Below are 16,508 nucleotides of genomic sequence, written 5' to 3'. Positions count from 1 at the left end.
TCTCCTCATCTCTGGGTTACGGACAGGAGAATATTCAATGAACGTTCAAAAGCGGGCTTAGAATGAGAGGAGACTCCCTTCTATTTTCTTCTTTTTAAAAATAAATTTAGAGTAGCCAATTATTTTTCTTTTCCGATTAAGGGGCAATTTAGCATGGCCAATCCACCTAACCAGCACATCTTTGGGTTGTGGGGGTGAAACCCACGCAGACATGGGAGAACGTGCAAACTCCACACGGACAGTGACCCAAGGCAGGGGTTCGAACCCGGGTCCTCAGCGCCGCAGTCCCAGTGCTAACCACCACGCCACATGCCGCCCGAGGGGAGTCCTTTTAATGGGAAAATATCCACAATGTACCTCTGCCCACACAAATGAGCAGTCCCTGCAGTTTTGGATCGTGAACTGTAAATTTAAGACTCTCAGCTGCATTCAAAAACCCAAGCAAACTGCTTACCCTTCAAAACAGACTCTCCCTCTGTCGTGAATATCACCTTGAAGACGTATTATTGTCTTTTGACTATTATTCCAGTGAGATAGATAATTAATTGGCTCAATTTGGTTTTAAATTGCCATTTAAATAATGTGGGTAGGTTCCTGACCTTTTGACCCGCCCGCGTATGGCAATATTGTGAACCGACATGATGGCATCACGCCCCATAATAGGCTCTGCAAAACCGGAAACGCACCCGAGCATATTGTTCAACCCTACATTCAGACACCCTGGACTGGGTTCTCCGTCGGTGGGATACTCTGTTTCGGAGGCAGCGCACTCAACGCCGGCGGATTTTCCGACGGCGCGGGGGTGTTCACAATGGGAAACCCCGTTGGCCAGCTGCTGGGACAGAGAATCCCACTGCCGCCGGGGTCGCGCCGCACTAGAAAAAGGGTCCGGTGGGGCGGAGGATCCTTCCCCCTCTAATCCTTGCAAATTTGTTCCTTTACATTTTCCCCAATAGCTGGTCACCCATAGACTGCTCAGCAATGTAATTGCTATTCTTTTTTGTTCCTTAGCTTTAAATACAAGCATAGGAACATATGAAATAGAAGCAGAAGTAGGTTGAGCCTGCGCCGCCATTTGATAAGATCATGGCTGAACTGTTTGTGTTTTGAAGTCCACATCCGCCATCTACCACTGAGAACCTTTGATTCCCTTGCCCAACAAGAGTTGCCTTAAAGCACTAAATGACCCTGCCTCAACTGCCTGCGGAGGCAGAAAGATCCAAAATCACACAGCTCTCTGAGAGAAAAAAATTATCTTCATCTGATGTAAAAGGGTGACCCCTAATTTTAAAACAGTGTCCCTTAGCTCTGGACTCATCCACAAGAGGAAACATCTTTTCCACCTGGACATTTTTGATAAAAAGCCGATTAAAGGGATTATGGGAACAGGTGAATTTGAGACTATGAGGAGATCAGCCATGATCTGATTTCATGGTGGAGCAGGCTTGAAGGGCTGAATTGCCTACTTCTGCTCCTAATTCCCGCCCCCGCCGAATATCCGGTGCCGGAGAATTCGGCAACCGGCGGGGGCGGGATTCACGCCAGCCCCCGGCGATTCTCCGACCCGGCGGGGGTCGGAGAATCTCGCCCCTAGATCTCACTCTGGTGTAGTCTCACTCTGATGTAGTCACCTGTCTCCTCTCATGTCCTTTGCTGATCTTTGACCCTTCTGGAACATTATCACTCTTCTGCACTGCAATGTTCTCCTTTATCAATGCTTTCACCAAACGTCCTTCCCTTCCTTTCCTATCCATGACTAAGGCAATCTATTTCCACCTTTACAACATTATCACTCTCTGCCCTGTAGCAGTTCATCTGCTGCTGAAACCCTTAACCAACTTGACATTTCAATAAGCTCCTCAGATTTTACCCGGATAAAGTTGCACCAAGTCCCTTTCACCTATCACACATCAGTTTATTGCTTCAATCTGATTTGCACAAATGGTTACCTATTGCAGTCATGCAAACAATGGTTGATTATTTACAAACCTGTGAAGAACTAATCATTAGCAAATTTAAATTGACGAGGTAAAAAAGGAGCTTTCTTGATTACTGAAGATTGGTTAATGGGTGTTTACTGTCCTGTGCAGATAATACTTTAGCAGAATAAAAATGTTGCCAGCCAGAATGTTTGATTAATCATGATGAGTAGCAGTGGACAACATCTGAGAGATCAAGGCTATGCAAATAATTGTTAAGTACACAGGAAATTCCTTGCTTACAAAGTATGAAACATTTCAGAGTATTTGCAATGGACCATAATGTTTAATCTGAAGAACTGTTAAATGGCTTCAGTAGTGTTGCCAGAGCTAACAAGCTGATTCCTCCAGTTTCCCTGGTAGCAAATATCCTCAACTGACATGTTTATTATAACCCATAATATCCCAATTATGATCTGGCCACTTTACATTTCAAATTCACTCTTTACACTGTGGATAGGCAAACATTATGCACCTGTGAGTGCTACAGACGTTACCATTCTAGCTATGGACATATTCAGTCTGTTGGCACTTCTATTCTAACCTGCTGCTACACCAAAGAAAGCAGGCATAGTTGCACCACAGTCATATATTGACCACTCTTGTTATGGACAGGAGGAGGATTAATTTAATCAGAACTAATTTCTCTTCACACTAACCCATCCATAAACAGAAAGGTGTTTATGATTTTCTCCATTATAAATGGTGGTGGATTTTCCCCAACTCTTAAATTTGGAGTGTTTTAATGCTCCATGAATAACTCGCACAGAAAATTCAAGATAAAAGGGGTTGGCTTTTTTCACACACACACACACAAAAGGAAAGGGGTTTTGCAATGTCTGTCCTTGCGCTCATACTATAAAAGAGGGGGAAGAGAAAGAAAGGCGTACAGGCCAAGACCACGATAAAAATAAGAGCTATAGTTTTGCACGGACGCAGAATCAAAACTTTAATGGAGTGTTTCTTCAGAGGATGGGTTGTTTGCCTGACAGAAGGTGATCTGTCTTTCCAGAAGTGAACACTTCCATGAGGGGAAAAGATACATCGGATTGAATTAATCTTGAAGGCACAAGTTCCAATGTTCCAGTAGTTTAAGGTGTAGATGAGGTGCAGGCGATTGCATCTGATTTGAGCTTCTTTGACTGCTACCTGTTCAGTGGTAAGATGGTAGACAGTGACAGGCTGCTTGCCTGGAGTTACTGCTCCCTTTGGAGGTCGAACAGTGACTGAAGATAAGATCAAATAGCTTTTAATAAAAGGGACTCAGGCAGTTCAAGTCTTGGTCATGTGACAGCGTGGTTTTGGGCTGATTAACTAGGCGTTCAGTTTAAAACCATTGTGTTGTGAGCAGGGAAGACTGTCTTTGTCCTTGGGAGACACAGCAGCTCCGGTGGCCAGAATTCTTCTTCAGAAATACAAAGAAGTTTTGTGCAACTCCAAGAAGGGGCATTAACATCTGTTTTAAAAATAACAAGACTCTTTTGGTTAGTCTGAAGGTTAGAAATTCCCTTGGTATGAGTCATGGCTCGTCAGGGTAAAGCCTTGTCCAATTTAAAAAGAAAATAGATAATTTTACAGAGTAAACCGGTTGACCTAGGTATGTATTTAATTTTTTCCTTCCCGACTCAACCAGGACACACTGATGATCATAATATTCCTGATGCCCGGCCATTCAGCATCAGAAGTTATGAAACTGAAATCCAGATCTCAAATATGGAAAGCTTAAAGGGAAATATTTCATGGCCGATAGAAATACTTATACGTAAGTTGGAGTTGGCAAATGACGTGCACTTTTCTTGGGCAATGCGTGAAGCTGCCACTAAAAAAAAGTATTTCATGAGATTGGGTATTACTAGATAGCCCACCATTTGTTCTCTGGCCCTAATGTTATTGGTGACACAGTCGTTAGCACTGCTGCTCACATCGCCAGGGTCCTGGGTTCAAATCCAACCTTAGTGACTGTCTGTGTGGAGTCTGTACTTTCTCCCCGTGTCTGCGTGGGTTTCCTCTGGGTGCCCCGGTTTCATCCCACAGTGCAAAGATGTGTAGGTTAGGAGGATTGGCCATGCTAAATTGCTCCTTAGTATTTAAAAAAAAGGTAAGGTGGGGTACGGAATAGGGCGGGGACGTAGGTCTAGGTGGGGTGCTCCTTCAGAGGGTCAGTGCAGACTTGATGGGCCAAATGTCCTCCTTCTGCACTACGGGGATTCCATGATTCTTTTATGATAAAGGGGTGAGTGTACGGGAAGGAGCAGTGAGAGCAACATCGGTACGTGTGAATTCAAGAATTTGAGCACGCTGCCTGGACATCAGGCACAGACAGGCACATAGGGTATCCATTGCAACAACTGTGTGAGGATGTTTGCGAGATCCCGCGCAGGTCCCCGTTTGAGCCTTGGAATGATCCAGACGTTCAGGGTGACCATCACCTTGATGGCCACCAGGAGCGGGTGTCCTCCTTCATACCCCCACAGTGCCACGTCTGCCACCATCTGGCACAAGTGGCACAGGTCTCCCTGGTGAGCTAGAGCGGACGGCGGCAGACGCGGTCCTTGAAGGAGAACCACCGACGGTATACACGTGGCCTGATGTGGCTCCGCCTCTGCACCTCCTATTCGGCCTGACGGTCCACCGGCACTTAGGCCTTACAGGCTGGCCCCTGCTGTTCTTGGGCAGGCTCCTCTTATGCACGCTCTGCGCTGGGCTGGCCTTTGTGCTCTTGCCACCATGCGGCAGCAGCCAAGTAGATCGCCAGCATTGCCGGCTGTAGTTCTAAATTACGACTCTGCGAGTGGAGGAGGGAGAGACAGAAAATGTCAGCAAGATGAGGATTCCCTTAGCCATCCAATGCCGCCAGGTTACATTGTCACCCTGTGCTTCCTGGCTGGGGACGGGATGGATAGGATCAGGGGCGCGGTGAACATGCAGGGCTTGGAGACAACTCACGATCCTCAGGGGTGGACTAGCTGATAGTCTGCAAATTGCATCTAAGCGATGGGTTTAAATGAATCTATGTGGCAATAGGGGTCTCAGCCAGAGCACCCTGATCTGAGGGGGACACCCCGAGTCCACACACGTGCCAACAAGTCATTCCCTGCTACTCCCGGAGGTCCAGGCATTCATCCCCCAGCTAGCCCTAAAAGTTTCAAAAGTTTGCATACCTCATTGCTCCCCTTAATGGCCATGGCGCTTGGGCCTCACTTATAAATTCTTGCACCAAATAATGCCAGCGTGACTCTCGTTTGAGGGGAATGGAGCACAAGGATAGAGGGAGGTGGAGAATCGGGCCTTCCGCCCGATAATCATATTTAAATACATGCAATTCATGAACCTGGATTCTCCGATTTTGAGGCTATGTCCCCATGCCGGCGTGGGAACGGCGGCATTTTACGATGGAAGAAATGGTGTAAAACAGCACCGATCCTCAGTTTGGCTCCAGCTGCTGATACGGCCAGGTGAATTGCCGGGTCTGTGGCCGTGCATGTGCACAGTAGCCGTTCAACATGGCGCTGGCCACTCGCGGACCCGGCCGACGAAATAGTGCCCCACCTTTGGCCGGCTCACGTGCCCTGGACCACCCCCCAACAGTGCCCCCAGCCCCTGGCAAAGTCCCACTGCCTGCGGATCGGTCCTCCTCCGACTGTGGCGGGGCTGGACTGAGTCCGCAGCCGTCATGCCGAGTTCCCAATGGATAAGACCACACTCTACTGATGCCGTTGGGAACACAGCCGGTCGGGGGCGCAGCATCGGGAGGTGGGCCTCAGGCAATGCCCTGAAGCCATCGATATGGCGCGAGGCATATTCCTAGAATATGCCGCTTTGGAGGAGGCGGAGCATCGCAAAAGCAGCGCCGCCCCCGATTCGGTCATGAACGAGGATTCTCCGACCAATCGTCAAACGCGATTTTGGCGTCGACCGGAGAATCCTGCCCACGGTTTTGCTTGGTGGCGCCAGCACAGGGCAGGTATTTCCCCCACTGGTGGAGCAGTGCACGAGCAGTGCACGTGGTTTGACACCTGGCATCAATCCTGTTTTTAGGAGGCGCTCCATTCTCCACCTGATCAGGATTCCTGATCATGGTGTTGGGAATGGAGAATTCACCACTGTAATGCATTATTCTGATGGTATAATTGTCACGATAATACAAGTTTTATGTTTATTTGTACCAAATTTTATAACTATTAAAATGGTGCTCTGCCTGAAAACTTATGGCTGCCTCCCATTATCATTTCTGTACCCATATGTGGCCCCCTAGCCAAAAAATTCAGCCTGATACACAAATCTGATTATAGAACATAGAACATAGAACAATACAGCGCAGTACAGGCCCTTCGGCCCACGATGTTGCACCGAAACAAAAGCCATCTAACCTACACTATACCATTATCATCCATATGTTTATCCAATAAACTTTTAAATGCCCTCAATGTTGGCGAGTTCACTACTGTAGCAGGTAGGGCATTCCACGGCCTCACTACTCTTTGCGTAAAGAACCTACCTCTGACCTCTGTCCTATATCTATTACCCCTCAGTTTAAAGTTATGTCCCCTCGTGCCAGCCATTTCTATCCGCGGGAGAAGGCTCTCACTGTCCACCCTATCCAACCCCCTGATCATTTTGTATGCCTCTATTAAGTCTCCTCTTAACCTTCTTCTCTCCAACGAAAACAACCTCAAGTCCATCAGCCTTTCCTCATAAGATTTTCCTTCCATACCAGGCAACATCCTGGTAAATCTCCTCTGCACCCGCTCCAAAGCCTCCACGTCCTTCCTATAATGCGGTGACCAGAACTGTACGCAATACTCCAAATGCGGCCGTACCAGAGTTCTGTACAGCTGCAACATGACCTCCTGACTCCGGAACTCAATCCCTCTACCAATAAAGGCCAACACTCCATAGGCCTTCTTCACCACCCTATCAACCTGGGTGGCAACTTTCAGGGATCTATGTACATGGACACCTAGATCCCTCTGCTCATCCATACTTCCAAGAACTTTACCATTAGCCAAATATTCCGCATTCCTGTTATTCCTTCCAAAGTGAATCACCTCACACTTCTCTACATTAAACTCCATTTGCCACCTCTCAGCCCAGCTCTGCAGCTTATCTATATCCCTCTGTAACCTGCTACTTCCTTCCACACTATCGACAACACCACCGACTTTAGTATCGTCTGCAAATTTACTCACCCACCCTTCTGCGCCTTCCTCTAGGTCATTGATAAAAATGACAAACAGCAACGGCCCCAGAACAGATCCTTGTGGTACTCCACTTGTGACTGAACTCCATTCTGAACATTTCCCATCAACCACCACCCTCTGTCTTCTTTCAGCTAGCCAATTTCTGATCCACATCTCTAAATCACCCTCAATCCCCAGCCTCCGTATTTTCTGCAATAGCCTACCGTGGGGAACCTTATCAAACGCTTTGCTGAAATCCATATACACCACATCAACTGCTCTACCCTCGTCTACCTGTTCAGTCACCTTCTCAAAGAACTCGATAAGGTTTGTGAGGCATGACCTATCCTTCACAAAGCCATGCTGACTATCCCTGATCATATTATTCCTATCTAGATGATTATAAATCTTGTCTCTTATAATCCCCTCCAAGACTTTACCCACTACAGACGTGAGGCTCACCAGTCTATAGTTGCCGGGGTTGTCTCTGCTCCCCTTTTTGAACAAAGGGACCACATTTGCTGTCCTCCAGTCCTCTGGCACTATTCCTGTAGCCAATGATGACATAAAAATCAAAGCCAATGGTCCAGCAATCTCTTCCCTGGCCTCCCAGAGAATCCTAGGATAAATCCCATCAGGTCCCGGGGACTTATCTATTTGATTATGAAGAGTCCACATTACGCACCTGATGTACTGCTTGCTTTTCTGAAATTTTTTAGACAGAAATTGCAATCCTCTGTGACTTGGAAAAGTTGAGTAAGACACAACAGTAGAGTACTTGATCTCTTCACATGGAATTGGGCAGTTAAAACTGTGTGCACCTGATTTGCAAAGGCCCTCTTTTTCTAAGTAGTCTGGAATATAAAGGAGACAATGTAAACTGTTTATTTTCAATGCGCAGTTGATATTCATAAACGCAAAATCCCTGTTGCTTATCTCAGTTCGTGCAATTTAAAAAGTTTTACTTAACTTTTCCCAAATACAATGTCAGAAGAAATCTCAAATGAATGCTCAATTCACCAAAGCTAAATATTTGAACTTGGTCACATAAACAAATCTACCCCTGAATTTTTCTAAAGATTTATATTGCAAATTTCATTGACACTCCTCTCACTCCACCACTGGCAGAAACCATTGTTGCTAAAAAAAAAATCTCAAATTTAGAAGACGGGTGATGGCAAGAATCCCAGAGTCTCATCTGAATAGCAAAAGACAGCTTCCTAATGGAAATTAATTTTGGGCTTGTATCTTTTGCTGGCCTTTTTAGCACATACCACTTTCCTCCATCAAAGTGGTTCTCTTCTGTAACAAGGATCAATTTTCTTTTCAATGCGAAAAGCAAGTGGACGACATCTGTTTCATTAAAATGGCCAACTGCTGGTTAGCAATTCCAAATTCCTTTCAAGTAACATTTCAAGATTGTACATTACAAGGCATTTTAACTAATGCATTGAATTGCTTGCTTAATAGGATACTCAAAATGATAAAATATTGGGAGGAAAATAGTTTACTTTAAAGCACTCGTTTTTAGTTCTTGCAATGGGGAAGCATAAAGAATTACAATTATTGAAAAAGACCTTGTCAGTTGTTCAACTTTCCTACTGAGTAGTGTAGTACTAATTCAGAGACATCAAGATGGTGTTGCATTCCATGTATCATAATGAATGAGTTAGCTGTCCTGTGTTAGGATGACAGCGGGCTCTCCATCACCAGACTATGTAGAAAGAAAAATATAATTGACCAAGATTTCTTTCACTGTTATCATGAACCCCGCTGTGAGAGCATCCCAAATCCCAGAAGGGAAACTTGGATTGCTGGTTGTAACTATTTATTTTTTCAAGTTGGAAACAAAATGTAAGAAAAGAGATGAAACCTGGTGAGGAAAGGGGTCAGCCTCATTGTAAATTATTCAAATAACAAAACATATATTAAACATTAAAAAACAATAGAAAAGCAACAGTAAAGAACAACATTTACAGTTAACAACAATAATTGTTACCCAGACAATATGCTTAAATTATGCTTAAATTAATGCTTAAACACAGTCTAAATCTATCTACTTTCCTAAACTCTAAGAATAAGTCTGCCAAAACAACTTCCTATAGGTTTTAACACTATGAGCCAAATACAGAAAAGAATTACCACACTGGACCTGTAGCTTTCTTTTGGGAACTTTTATTCTAGTTTAGAGTAGAACGTATGGGGTCTGGCATAGACAGACTTCTTCTGCTTTCTTTTCTGCGCAACAGCTTGGTTTTCTGAGAGGGCTCTGCTTTGCAACTGGATAGGGCTATGATCTACGTCCCTCAACTGCTAATCTCCACTTCGTTTAACAAAGTATTTGTTTCACCCTTCCACTAGGTTAATCTGCCGAATTAAGTCCTCAGTGCAGCTATATCCTTATCAATTTGTTTTTTAACCAATGTAGTAAGGCCAGCATTTGTTGCCCATCTATAATTTCCCTTGAACATTTCAAAAGACAGTTCAGAGTCAACTACATTGATGTGGATCTGGAGTCACATATCGGCCAGACCAGGTAAGGATGGCAGATTTTCTTCCCTAATGGGCATTAGTAAACCAGATGGACTGTTACAACAATCAACAATGAGTTCTGGTTTTTTATTAATTCACTTCAAAGTCCACCAGCTGATTTGGTGGGATTTTAATTTGCATCCCCAGAACATTAACCTAGGTCCCTGGATTAGTAATCCAGTGACATTACAAGTAAGTCACCGCCTTCCCAACAAACATTTGTCTTCACTATGTAGACAACAATCTGGCAGAGTGTTTTGTTTGTTATAGAGTCCACTCACTTTGCGTCCCATTTGAATCATTGAATTTGAACCATAAAATTGGTGCCAATTCCACATTGTATGAGCCGACTGCTCAGTCAGCTGGTGAAGATGTAAATGTACCATCTCGTGGCTGGACATCAGAGCAGGAAAGGATTAACTAAACTATGATGAATCTCATGATAGAATATGCACTCTCAATTCTTCTGTCCAAAGAAATTCTTTGGTTGAGGTACAGGAGGGTTGCTTTTGTACATTTTTAGTTTTTAATTTATTCATTAGGGGATGTGGTCATAACTGGCATGACCAGTGTTTATTGTCTATTCTTAATTACCTTTGAGAAGAAATGATAAGATGGCTCCTTAAACCATTGAGATTTGTATGGTGAAGGTATTCCCACAGAGCTATTAGTTAGGATGTTCCATGATTTAGGCCCAGACAAATATGATATATTGCCAAGTCAGGATACTGTGTGATTTGAAGTCAGAGAGAGTTCTTGGAGCAAGAGGAATGGGGAGTGGGCGTGCTGCACTTAAGACGGTGTGTTGCTGTCCTTTTCATTCCAGAGAGTACAGTTTGGGAGTTGCTGTTGTAGAAGATTTGGTGAGTTGCCGCAGAGCATTTTCTAGGTGCTGCACACTGTAGCCATGTTGTGCCATTGGTGAAGAGAGTGAAGAGAGAGCGAGGTCGTGGATGACATATCGATCAAGTGAACTATTTTGTTCTGGTTGGTGCTGAACTTCTTGCGTGTTGGGGCTGCACTCATCCAGGCAAGTGGAGAATATTCCATCACACTCCTGACTTGCGCCTTGCAGGTGGAGAAGGATGATGCGTGTCGGCAGATGAGTAACTCACCACAAAATACACAGCCTCTGATCTGCCCCTATAACTGTGTAGCTGGTCCAGTTAAGCTTCTGGTCAATGGTAACTCCCAGATGTTGATGGATTTGAATTTGGTGATGGTAAAGCCATTGCATGAGACAAGAGATAATTCGACTTGCTTGTTGATTATTGACTGATACTTGTGTGACAAGAAGCTTACTTGCCACTTTGAGCTCAAGCCTGTATATTCTCCAGATCTTGTTGATTGTTGCCAATGACTCTTTCATTATCTGAAGAGTTGTGAATGGAATTTATACCATTAAATCATCAGCAAACCTCCCAGTTCTGACCTTATGGTTGGGGGATGCAGCTGAGCGCCTGTAGCAATGCCCCAGGGTTGAGATGACTGGCCTTCAACAACCACAGCCACCTTTCTTTGTGCTAGGTATGACTCCAACCAATGGAGCGTTTTCCCCTAATTTTCATTGACTTCAATTTTGCTAGTGCTCCTTGCTGCTATACTTGGTCAAATGCTGCCTTGATGTCAAAAGGAAATTGCAATGAGAAGAGAGAAAAAATTGCAGTGCTACAGGAAAATGATCAGCGGACTAGCCCAGACAAACACAGACACAAACTTGATGGACCAAATGGCCTCCTTCCTTGCTGGAACTTTTCTATGATTCTGCCATTTTGTAATTTTATTTTCCTTTGTACTCGGTATGGCTCCAGTCAGTGCAGAGTTTCCACAGATTCCCATTAACTTAAATTTTACTGGGACGCCATTGCCTTTACTGTATCCAGTGCACTTAGAGCATAAGAAAGGAGTCAACCATATGGCACGTCAAATCTGCTCTGCCATTCAATGCCATCCTAGCTGATCTTGGGCTTCAACTTCACTTTTATTTAGAATTGGCTGAAGGCTGCTTTCTGTCCTGGTGGGTACTTTAGTTCAATGTTTTAGCATGCTACTTCTGCTGTTTCATTTGCATGTAGTCCTTTGTTATAACATCACCAGGTTGACAACTCATTTTTAAGTCCACTTAGTGCTGATCCTGACACGCTCTCTCCAAATTATTCATTGAACATGGGTTGATCCATTAGTTTAATGGCAATGATGGAGTGAGGGATATGCTGAGCCATATGTTTACAGATTGCAGAGGAATACAAACCTGTTGTTGGTAGGAACCCATGGAATGTCATATATATTCAAAGACCCCTCCCACCCGGCTTACTCACTCTTCCAACGGGCAGGAGAAACAAAAGTCTGAGAACATGCACAAACAAATTCAAAAACAGCTTCTTCCCCGCTGTTACCAGACTCCTAAATGACCCTCTTATGGACGGACCCGATTAATACTACACTTCTGTATGCTTCACCAGATGCTGATGTCTATGTATTTACATTGTGTACCTTGTGTTGCCCTATTATGTATTTTCTTTTTATTATGTATTTTCTTTATCTTTTCATGTATTAAATGGTCTGTTTGAGCTGCTTGCAGACGAATACTTTTCACTGTACCTCGGTACACATGACAATAAACAAATCCATCCATCCAGATGTCAAACTTTGAGCTACTGAATCTGTTCTGAAATTAGGCCATTTAGCATGTTGCCAGACAATACGATGGAGGGTGTCCTCAGGAAGAAGAACCTCATCACCACAAGAACTGCGTGGTGGTCACTCCTACCAATACAGCAGATGCTTGATAAGAATTTTTTTTTTTCCTCGTACTAGTTTTCTTAACACCTGCCATGTCTGGCAGTTAAGACCGAAAGGAATCAATAGCTTTGATAAGTAGTGGCACTCTTGGTGATGGGCATTCTCCAAAGTACATTATGTGACCTTGCTACCCTCAGTTCTTCTTTCAAGTGATGTTCAACATGGAGGAGGAATGATGATTCATCAGTGGAGGGAAAGTGGTAGTTGGTAATCAGTAGTAGGTTTACTTGCCCATGTTGAACCCAACACCATGAAATTTTATGGGATATGAAGTCCATGCAGAGGAGTCCCAGGGTCAATCTCTCCTGACTGCATAGTACTGTGCCACAACCTTTGGTGGGTTTGCCCTGCTGGTTAGAAAGGACATACCAAGAGAGGGAAGAGGCTGAGATGTTGGCAGATATACGAGTATGATTATGGATGGCTGATGCCAAACTAATATGTGTCCCAATTTTGGAACGAGCATTTTAGTGGGGGAGGGGGTGGTGACCAACTGATGCCTAGTTAATCTTAGTTTGATTTTTAATGCTTTAAATAATTGATTTGACCATGTTTATTAAAAATAAATCAACTTGTACTGTTTAAGCTTACCTTACCACTTCTGTCAAGGTGATGGTTTCAAGGCACAATACTTACGTAGAATGGGATATGCACAGTTGTAGTACTTCTCGGGTTCACATTCAGGTCCACTTCCTGGAAAAAAAATGCATTCAATAATGTTAAAACTGCTGCATGTAATCACCTCACAGGCCAAGTATTTGTTTGCCAAAGGGTAGATTAGAACTTCAGGATACATTGTGATACGATTATAAATAAATGACATTTATAATATGGCCCAACTGCTATTGTAATTGATTTTATAAAAGTATGTACAATATATTAGTCTTCCTATTAGTAGCAACACAGGGCTTTTATGGTGTACAACCATCCAAAATATGGGGGCACCATTAATACTACATGGCCTTCCTTTGAGCCATTTCTTAAAACCCCAAAATACTTTTTTCTTTGAAATCACAGGTGCAGGTTCAGGAATTTGCAATGGTCTTCTTGATATTTTGTATGTTAAATCCCATATTTAGGAAATGGGTGATGATCACATTTGTTTGCCACATCCTCCTCAGTACTCAAGTAGATGTAAAAATGTATCTTAAAATAAATGGAAGTCATTTGATGCAGCGCCAGCTGTGTGCGGGCATGACAGGTGAATCATGGGAGAGCCCCAAATTGGACTCCGGGCCAGGGCCGAAACCTTGCGCGAGTCACACAGCTTGCAGCACCCGGCGCGACCTGGATTGCTATATTCTAGCAAAGTGGAATAAAAGGTTTTTTTTTTGCGTCATAGCAATCAGAATGGTGGCTGGATTTATTGCTAGAATCAATATAATTTTACAAATTCATTCACGGAATTTGAGCGTCTTTGGCTAGGCCAGCATTTATTGCCATCCCCAATTGTCCTCGAGAAGGTGACGGTGAACTGCTTCCTTAAACCACTATTGCCCATGTGTTCTTTGAACACCCGTAGCGCTGTTTGGAAAAGAGTTATAGGATTTTGACCCAGCAACGCTGAACGAACAGCAAAACTAATTTTGTGTTGTCTTTCACCTTTTATTCATCCACCCTGTTCCCTGTCAGTTAAGAAAATACATACATAACCATATTTTTGCTGATACCCTTCTAATCCCTTCCAATTTCCAAAAGGAATTAAAACACATATCCAATATCCTTGGAGTTCCTAAATTTCCTGTTGCTTGATCTGTATGTAATTGACCAATTAAGAAAACCATTGAAATACAGTCCAAAGATGTGCAGGTTAGGTGGATTGGCCATGCTAAAAAAAATGCCCCTTAGTGTCCAAAAGGTTAGGTGGGGTTACGGGGTTAGGGTGGAGGTGTGAGCTTAGATGGGGTGCTCTTTCTAAGGGCTGAAGCTGACTCGACGGGCTGAATGGCCTCCTTCTGCACTGTAAATTCTACATCGAAAATTCCCAAACTAACCATAGTCAGAAAAGGCAGCAACTGATTTGGATAAGAGAACATTAGGGCTGAAATTCAATTTTCTGTCAAATAGGCTGTGATGCCCTCAGTTATACATCTGCCTGATATTTCTTTCCATTAACTTCATGCTAAAAGAAACAGGATGGAGGGTAGGATGGACAGCAATAATGCCGTGGGGTACGTTTTTGACAGGAGCAAAGCTTATGTGATCTGCAGGATGTAGGGTGCCAACTGGTCACCCGATAGGCTCGGTAGGCAGTGGGTGGAAATCATGCACCTTAGGGTGACCAGCTCACTATGAGCAGCTGCTGTAGTGGACGGCATGACAATTCAGTTGACGGGACAGAAGTATGTAGGTCTGTGGAGGATTGGATGCACAATTTTGGGACTGGGGTAGACTCAGACTCAAAGTGGATCAGTCTTGTGTTGTAGAGCTCATCGGGAAATTCCAGTCCACAAAAATTTAGAAAAACTTATCTTTGGATTCCTGTTTAGCAGGACTGCCAAGTAACTCTGGGTAGAGTGTGTATGGTGCATGCTACACTTAATGATGTTGTAAAATGGTAAAAGGGATTCCACGTATGTCATTGAGGCGCAATTAGTACAACCCTCCCAGTCTCGTAGGGCAAGCTTCAATGCAAGACTAAGAGGATAATAGGAAAAATACACATCACGTCAATGGTCCTTGTCTCTGTCTCCAGATGATATTGAGAGCCAAGCCTGACAGATTCCTAGAGGCAGCTTGATGGTGACTTCCTCGTGTTCCCCCTCAGATAATGGCGACACATAACTCACCTTCTCAGATTGCTGGCTCTTAATTGAATAGTGAACTTTGGGGCAGTCTCTTAATTGCTGCTGTGGTGTATCCCAGTCCCAAAAGTAATATACTGGGTCTCTGGATTACTTGTACATTACCACGATGCCACGCTCACCCTCTTCCCCTGTTAATGGAAGTGTACACCTCCTAGTCTGCCAGCAGTAAGGCTTAAGTCAGGGAGATAAAGAGATTTCAGCAGCCACAACAATGGAAGGATGGAGTAGTATGGAATCACCAGCACATTTAGTGCAGTACCATCCCATTTCCACTGGGTAGCAGACCTTAATGACCCCATCTATGTCTTTCGTATACGAATTGCGCTTCAACAATGGTGTGGTGGAGGCAGATTTAATTATGGCATTAGAAAAGAAATTGGGTCATTATCCAAAAAGAAAAAAAAATGCAGGGTACAAGTAGAAGGCATGGGAGTGACACTAGTCTTACAATCCCAGTTGAAAAATGAAAAAATTAAAATCGCTTATTGTCACAAGTAGGCTTCAAATGAAGTTACTGTGAAAAGCCCCTAGTCGCCACACTCCGGCACCTGTTCGGGGAGGCTGGTACGGGAATTGAACTCGCGCTGCTGGCCTGCCATGGTCTGTTTTAAAAGCCAGTTATTTAGCCCTGTGCTAAACCAGCCCCTTGACAGTTGTAACAGTTGATGTTACAACAGGAAGAGATGATCCCAGAATGGAATCCTGGCTTTAACTTTTACTTTTTTAAGGAAGGTATACGTGGAGGAATAGAGTCATGGGACTGCTAATTAATTCCAACAACAAGAAAAAACATTTACTAAATATGAAAAAATTGGACGATGATACAATATGGTTTTACTTTCTCCTTATCTTAACAAATAAACACAGATTTGAAGAGTAAAAAGTACATCTTAAGCTACAATGGTCCCATCAACACAAAGTTTCTTTTAAGTACACAAGATGACTGTGGCCAAATACACTCTCCACTCTGAACCCTAAGTGAAGGTTTGTGGATGTCTCCTCAGAATCCCCCCCAGATGATTGTCATGTGAAAGTTTCCAAACTCCACTCCCAAGAACACATTTTAAAATTATCTCTCATAAGTATGCTTTCCCTTTGTGGTTTGCATTCTGAAACCCAAACAAGGGGCAAGCCGGGGGGCCGCACAAATCGCGCCACGTCGCTCCGACGTGATTCTCCGCAGAGCAGAGAATTGGGGCCGGCGTGGT

General features: G+C 43.9%; 1 protein-coding gene across 1 annotated transcript in view; it reads right to left on the bottom strand.

Annotated features, from left to right (window-relative positions):
- LOC140409383 (acid-sensing ion channel 5-like) overlaps positions 1-16,508 on the bottom strand; it is an 88,238-nt gene that overhangs the window by 12,151 nt on the left and 59,579 nt on the right. The window contains exons 9-10 of the mRNA XM_072497831.1: positions 13,130-13,186; positions 7,845-8,013 (exon numbers count right to left, since the gene is read on the bottom strand). Coding sequence (XP_072353932.1) covers positions 7,845-8,013; positions 13,130-13,186 — 226 coding nt within the window. The remainder of the gene's footprint in view (positions 1-7,844; positions 8,014-13,129; positions 13,187-16,508) is intronic.

This window comes from Scyliorhinus torazame, chromosome 3 (assembly GCF_047496885.1).
Source record: "Scyliorhinus torazame isolate Kashiwa2021f chromosome 3, sScyTor2.1, whole genome shotgun sequence".
In the NCBI taxonomy this organism is placed as follows: domain Eukaryota; kingdom Metazoa; phylum Chordata; class Chondrichthyes; order Carcharhiniformes; family Scyliorhinidae; genus Scyliorhinus; species Scyliorhinus torazame.
This window is presented reverse-complemented; position numbering and strand designations above follow the sequence as displayed.